Source organism: Haematobia irritans, chromosome 1 (assembly GCF_050003625.1).
Source record: "Haematobia irritans isolate KBUSLIRL chromosome 1, ASM5000362v1, whole genome shotgun sequence".
Lineage (NCBI taxonomy): Eukaryota > Metazoa > Arthropoda > Insecta > Diptera > Muscidae > Haematobia > Haematobia irritans.
Window position 1 is genome coordinate 165,528,478 of NC_134397.1, and position 7,788 is coordinate 165,536,265.

Here is a 7,788-nt window from a genome sequence, read left to right on the forward strand (position 1 = left end):
AAGTTTTGAAAAACTTTTCTATAGAAATAAAATTTTGACAAAATTTTCTGTAGAAATAAAATTTTAACAAAATTTTCTATAGAAATAAAATTTTCTATAGAAAAAAAATTTTGACAAAATTTTCTATAGAAAAAAAATTTTGACAAAATTTTCTATAAAAATAAAGTTTTGACAAAATTTTCTATAGAAATAAAATTTTAACAAAATTTTCTATAGAAATAAAATTTTGACAAAATTTTCTATAGAAATAAAAAATTGACAAATATTACTATGTAAATAAAATTTTGGGAAAATTTTCTATTGAAATAAAATTTTCTATAGAAATAAAATTGTGGGCAAATTTTGTGACTGTAGGAGTAATTCTTTTTATTTTTCAGTCAACGCAAAAAAATGACACTATTGATTTCAGTTTTAATTAATTTAATTTAAACTTCAGTTTTATTGAGATTTTGATTTCACTTATATCTAACAGTTTTGCTTTAATTTTGATTATTGTAGATTTTTTAGTTATTTTATAAATTAGCAAGATTTTAATTTTACAAGTTTAAATGATTTTAGGTTTTTTTTCTTCTTTAATTCCAACAAAAATAATTTATTTAGTTTAGTAATATTGATTTAATTTAACATCAATTCAATTTCCTTTCCACTAGTCTTAAGCATCAGTAATTTATATTTTTTCACTTGTTTAAAGTCCAAAAAAAACTTCGCGAAATGCGACCGATAAGCAGCAAGGCAGTTATGTTCTTCGGTGATCTCTTCCATTAGACTGTGTTATTGATTTCTTTTTCTATTGCAAAAAGGGCCATCGATTTCATGAATTCCGTTTTTTATGATCCCCAAATATGCAATAGAAAAGAACACCAACAACATCAATGGTAAAATAAGAGATCACTGACCACATAGCCTGTGGCCTTGAATTAAAGAGTTGTGACAAACAAAGAAGAGTGCAAATCAACGACTCCAAAAATCATCACGTGTAACAGTGTTGTTGTTGTTTTGTTTATGTCGAATAGACAGTCACTCCAACCAAAACAATATCGAACAACAACAACGACAACACTGCACCGTAACAGCTGTTTGAAATTGATGTTGGGTCGTTGATGCATTTGGGGATAGCGTTTGTTAGGGTGGAACAGAAAATATGTGAAATTGAATGATAATGTAAATAATAAAGAAATTAAATGAAAATATTAAAACAAATTGAATCATAAAAATAATTGAGAAAAATTATATAAAATTAGTAGGATAAATTAATAATCAAAAATATTGATTCTTCAACATTTCCCCCCGCACAAAGAACAACTGTTCTTGACATAGGGCCAGGACGACAATGGAGGTATTTTATTCGGTTTCAGAGATAACCTGGCTGTGCCTCGACTCACAGCAACTCTTTTTCTGACCTTCTGTCAATTGAAAGTTTTCTTTGACGGGTAGAACGGCTATTTTCGAGACAGGACGTTTGTAGACTTTGCCATTTGACTTGAGAGATACCACACGAACCCGACCATCAGCACCAGGATGGACGTCAGTGACTCTTCCGAGGGGCCATTGTCCAGGTGGGATTCTCTCATCAAACACAAGCACAAGATCACCAATTTCAACATTTTGCTGTGGCTTTAACCATTTCGGGCGAGACTGAAGTCGGTTGACATATTCTGATGACCATCGTTTCCAAAACTGTTGTTTAAGCAACTCCACAACTTTCCACCGAGATATCCTGTCCACAGAGCAATCGAGTAAACTTTCATGGGGCACATTCAGGATTGGTTCTCCAACGAGAAAATGAGCCGGGGTTAACGCCTCATTATCTGATGGGTCAGAAGACAGGGGGCACAGCGGTCTAGAGTTTAAACAACCCTCGATTTGGGCTAATAGTGTTGTTAATTCTTCAAAAGTAAGAATTCTATTACTCATGATACGTTTAAGGTGATGTTTCGTGGATTTTACACCGGCCTCCCATAAGCCACCAAAATTTGGAGAGGCCGGTGGAATAAAGTGCCAGTTTGTGCCATTAGTTGATAACATATCCACGAGCTCATCGGGAAGTGAATCACGATTTCTTCGGTGTAATATTTGTAGTTCCTTGTTAGCACCGATGAAATTTGTGCCACAGTCAGAGTAGAGTTCAGAACACATTCCACGACGAGAAGTAAATCTTCTAAACGCTGCTATAAATGAGTCTGTGGATAGAGTAGTGACGGCTTCGAGATGTATGGCTTTAGTGACCATACAAATGAAGAGGCATATGTATCCTTTCGTGGTAACCGAGTTTCTTGCGGTAGATTGTTTGATAGTTATGGGCCCAGCATAGTCAACCCCGCTATGCTTAAACGGGCGACAAGGCTGCAATCGTACGGCAGGGAGATCACCCATAATTTGTTGTGCAGATTGGGCCTTATATTTGAAACAAGTGACGCAGTTGCGCAGAATCAGTTTAGCGAGATTTCGGGCAGAAAGAATCCAGAATTTACGAGCCACATATGCTTGCATTTGGATGAGACCGCCATGTAGTGTTTTGACATGGGCGTCTGCAAATATTAGACAAGACAAAGGATTGTGTTTGGACAGAAGAATTGGGTGTTTAAAATCATAGTGAAACTTAGCTTTTCTTAGACGTCCTCCAACTCTGATTACACCCTTTTCATCAATAAAGGGACAAAGAATTCTTATACTGCTACTGGAATGAACTGTTTCTCCTTTTCGCAGCTGCACAATATCCTCGAAAAAATCGACAGGTTGAGAAGCAAGTATAAGGGCTTGAAGCGCGTTATTTATTTCAGTGGTTTTGAGGAAACCCGTAAATCTTTTATGCGCGTCATGAACTTTGGAATTATGAACGAATCGCAAAATATAAGCTGTAACTCTTGTCAGTTTCGACAGTGAAGAAAATTTAGATAATATATCCGGATATTCGGATGTAGACGCGACATTCACAGTTATGGACGATTTTCGAATCTCAAGATCTGTTTCGTAAGAATTATCGGGTTGTTTGGGCCAACGAGTTTGAGGAAGAGATAACCAACTAGGACCTGACCACCATAAGTCATGTACAGTCAATTCACTAGGAGTTATGCCGCGGGAAGCACAGTCAGCAGGATTATCCTTAGTAGAAATATAGCGCCATTGAGAAATATTAGAATGCTGCTGAATCTCACTCACACGATTTCCTACGAAAACGCTCCACTTAGATGACTCACCTCTGAGCCAACATAGCACCGTAATACTGTCCGTCCAATAATAGACACCTAGAATCTCCCGTTCTAGTGACTTCCTAACTTTAGACATCAATCTCGCAAGCAATCGTGCCCCACATAATTCCAACTTTGGAATTGACAGTACTTTAAGTGGTGCTACCTTTGTCTTCGACTGAAGAAGGAAGACTGAGCCAGAACCGTTCACACCAACAACCCTAATATAGACAACTGCAGCAAAAGCTGATTGCGAAGCATCGCAGAACCCATGTAGTTCGAGGCGGCTTTGTAGAGAACAATTAACCCAGCGGGGTATAGAAATCTGCTCCAAGACCTTCAAATCGGAGATATAACGATTCCAATAAGCATTCATTTCAGCGGACACCCTGTCCCTCCAATCTATGCCCTCCAGCCAAAGCTTCTGAAATGCAATCTTTGCATTAATAGTAACTGGAGCTATCCAGCCTAGTGGGTCATATAATTTCGAAGCGTCAGAAAGCAAACTACATTTCGTAACCTCACACTGAGACTCGAAATTTACATGAAAAGAAAAAGAATCTTGTTCCGTATTCCAAGCCAAACCTAACGCTTTCACAACATTAGCCTCATTCAAATCCAGAGTATCAGTCCTTTCACGAAAATCTTCTGGTATATGAGCCATCAGCTCTCTAGAATTAGAAATCCACTTGCGTAAATTAAAACCACCTGCTGCTAAAAGTGAAACCAATTGTCCTTGAATATATTTGGCCTCAGACTCTGAGTCAGCGCCAGAGATGATATCGTCGACGTAGGTGTCAGACATTAAAATAGAACAAGCCTCAGGATATTTCCCAACTTCGTCCTGAGCCAACTGGTGAAGAACCCTGATAGATAGATAAGGGGCAGACGCCGTGCCATATGTTACAGTCTGTAGCCTATAAACGTAAATCCTAGAATCAGAGCGCCAAAGAATCTGCTGATAATGCTGTTGATCCTCAACAATCCGAATCTGTCTAAACATCTTTTCTAAATCCGATCGGAAACCTATTCTAAATCGACGCCATCTAGTTATAATAGCCGGCAAGTCATTTTGCAGGGCTGGGCCAGGATACAACTCATCATTCAGCGAAGTTTGTGGAAGTCGTCTACTACTTCCATCAAAAACTACACGAAGCTTTGTGGTGGAACTACTTTCCCTAACAACGCCGTGATGGGGCAAAAAATAACCATTAGAATGAATCGCCTGTGGATAAGGACCTATCTTAACCATGTGCCCTAACGACTCGTACTCATCCATGAACTTCCTATATTCTGAGGCAAAACGAGGCTCCCGCACGAATCGATTTTCGACCTGCTTCAAACGTTTCAATGCACTATAATCACTATGAGCGAATGTCGGAGCAGATTGTCCAGCCAATTGCGACTTGAATGGCATAGCAACGGTATACCTACCATCAGAACTACGAGTGCAATTCCTCACAAAAAACTCTTCACAAACCATTTCTTCAGGAGTCGCCTTCCTAGGCTCCGAAAGCTCCTCTTGTTCCCAAAAAGCCTTCAATTGCGAGTCAAGTGAGCAGAAATTAATACTGAGATTGGGAGAATAAGAAATTTCAGACGTCGGCCCTGATACTACCCAACCGAAATGCGATAATTGTAAGAAAATCCCTTTCTCGAATTTCTTTTGTTGAGGAAGCAAGATATCCCCATAAATATCTCCCCCTAAGAGCAAGTCAATACTATCGCCTCTATCGAAATCAGGGTCAGCTAAATGTAAATTCGATAAATCGGGCAAATATTTCCTATCTATTGGAGCTGCATGATAGCTAGTCAACGACGGCATCACGAATGCACTACTTTCCAATTTAAAATCAGTCTCGTAAGAAGAGCTGAGGCAGAACTTGACATATTTACGAATTGTAATAGTTTGATTCCCTCCAACACCAACAATGCGAGCAAATGTGTTGTACCTCCTAAGTTTCAAAAGTTGAGCAGCTTGCTCCGTAATTAATGTGGCCTGAGCGCCCTGATCTAGAATCGCCCGTAATTTAAACACCCCAAAATCGGTCTTTACTACAACACGAACCGTGGCCAATAACACTTGAGGCATAACAGTGGTATTCAAAAGAGACAAATTGCAGTTAACATTTGAATTTGTTGCAACTGTTCCATCAGAAGAACTAGGAAAAGGATTGTCCAAATCTGGACTACTAGTCGCGATGGGACTCGTGAATTTAACCGAATTATTAGCTCGCTGATTCGAAGAAAATTCGTTATGAACAATTGTATGGTGATTCATATTACAGGTCTTGCACCTGCTCTGGATCCGACATTCCCTGGCAAAATGGCCAGTATTGAGGCAATTTCTACAAATCTTTTTATCCTTTAGAAGATCAAATTTAGCGGCAGATGAAAGAGCAGCGAATTTGAAACACTTGTACAACAAATGACGCTTACCACAGCACGGACAATTCCCGTCTCCTACGGAAACTATGTTCACTCGACGAACCTGATACGAATTATTAGTTTGAAATGACCTGTTATTACTCTTCGAAATTTTCGCCTGTGTCCTAGTCGATGGGCCAGTATGATCGCTAATCGATTCTAAAGTACGAAACGCAGTTTCGAGAAAAATAAAGAGTTCATCTAGCTTCGGGATATCTGTCGATGCCTTCAGAGATTGCTCCCATTCCTTACACGTTTGAATGTCTAATTTCCCCACAGTAATATGGATCAATATTGGATCCCAATTATCACAACTTATCTCCAAAGTATTCAAAAGAGCCAGACAGTTACGAGTGTTATCTAAAATCATCTTAATACTCTCACAAGACCCATTAGATTTAGGAATATCAAATAATTTCCGGAAAACTGTGTCAGCGATTTTCCTTTTGTTGTGGTATCTACGACCTAAAGCAGCCCAAGCTAATTCGTAGCTAGCCTCTGAAGCGGGATATTCATTCACGATAGACAAAGGCGTATCCCTACACGAATTCTTCAAGAAATAATATTTCTGAACCTTAGACAAAGAACTATTATTATGAACCAGTGAAATGAACATATCCCTGTACGATATCCATCCGAGATAGTCACCAGAAAAAGTCGGTATGTCGATTTTGGGTAAGCGAACATCACAAGAGGCAGAATCGTTCCTATGAGACAACGCGTGAAAAGTACTGGAGTGAAAAGTATTTGAAAACGTATCACGAAAGTCACTTATGAAATCTAAAAATTTCCCTTTGCCACTTAGATAAATCCTATTAAATTTCCGATGACATTCCTCCGAGAAATAAGGAACATCACTTAGAGGTATAGATTTATCCCTAACAAAATCAAAAAGTTGTTCATGATTCGATTCAAATGTCTTCTTAATCTGATCAATTTCCTCCAAATAACTTTGACACAAACCACGAGATTTTTCCGAGCTCGACAAATTATCAAAATCCGAAATAATCTCCCTTAACTGTTTTTCCAAAACCCTTTGGTCCTCAATTTCACGCGAACAATCTTCCATTTTACGTTTATAAAATTAGGATAAAAATAACAAAAAACAATAAAAAAAAGAAACGTGATACAGCTTACCAAATTGCGAGATCGTTCACTTTTCGATTTTGTTCACAATTGGTTGAAAAGATTTTAAATAGCTTTGTTCGAAATAGTTTTAGATTTTGAGAAAACTTTTTTTTGTTTTTTGTTTTTAGAGACAGAACTTTGCGTTTGAAATAATTTTCGTTTTTTTTTTTTAGAAAAAAACACAGAGTTTAAATATATTTTCGTTTTTATAGAAAACGCTTTTTATTTAAATAAATTTTGTTATATTAGGGGAAACACGTAAGTCCCGGGTTTCGGCACCATAAAAATGTTGGAGTAATTCTTTTTATTTTTCAGTCAACGCAAAAAAATGACACTATTGATTTCAGTTTTAATTAATTTAATTTAAACTTCAGTTTTATTGAGATTTTGATTTCACTTATATCTAACAGTTTTGCTTTAATTTTGATTATTGTAGATTTTTTAGTTATTTTATAAATTAGCAAGATTTTAATTTTACAAGTTTAAATGATTTTAGGTTTTTTTTCTTCTTTAATTCCAACAAAAATAATTTATTTAGTTTAGTAATATTGATTTAATTTAACATCAATTCAATTTCCTTTCCACTAGTCTTAAGCATCAGTAATTTATATTTTTTCACTTGTTTAAAGTCCAAAAAAACTTCGCGAAATGCGACCGATAAGCAGCAAGGCAGTTATGTTCTTCGGTGATCTCTTCCATTAGACTGTGTTATTGATTTCTTTTTCTATTGCAAAAAGGGCCATCGATTTCATGAATTCCGTTTTTTATGATCCCCAAATATGCAATAGAAAAGAACACCAACAACATCAATGGTAAAATAAGAGATCACTGACCACATAGCCTGTGGCCTTGAATTAAAGAGTTGTGACAAACAAAGAAGAGTGCAAATCAACGACTCCAAAAATCATCACGTGTAACAGTGTTGTTGTTGTTTTGTTTATGTCGAATAGACAGTCACTCCAACCAAAACAATATCGAACAACAACAACGACAACACTGCACCGTAACAGCTGTTTGAAATTGATGTTGGGTCGTTGATGCATTT

General features: G+C 37.0%; 1 protein-coding gene across 1 annotated transcript; it reads right to left on the bottom strand.

The window, feature by feature from the left end:
- Positions 1 to 1,341: 1,341 nt before the first annotated feature.
- On the bottom strand, positions 1,342 to 6,684 carry LOC142233017 (uncharacterized). The gene has a single exon (XM_075303783.1). It carries the CDS (start codon positions 6,682 to 6,684, stop codon positions 1,342 to 1,344), a length of 5,343 nt encoding a protein of 1,780 aa, XP_075159898.1.
- Between the last annotated feature and the right edge of the window lie 1,104 nt (positions 6,685 to 7,788).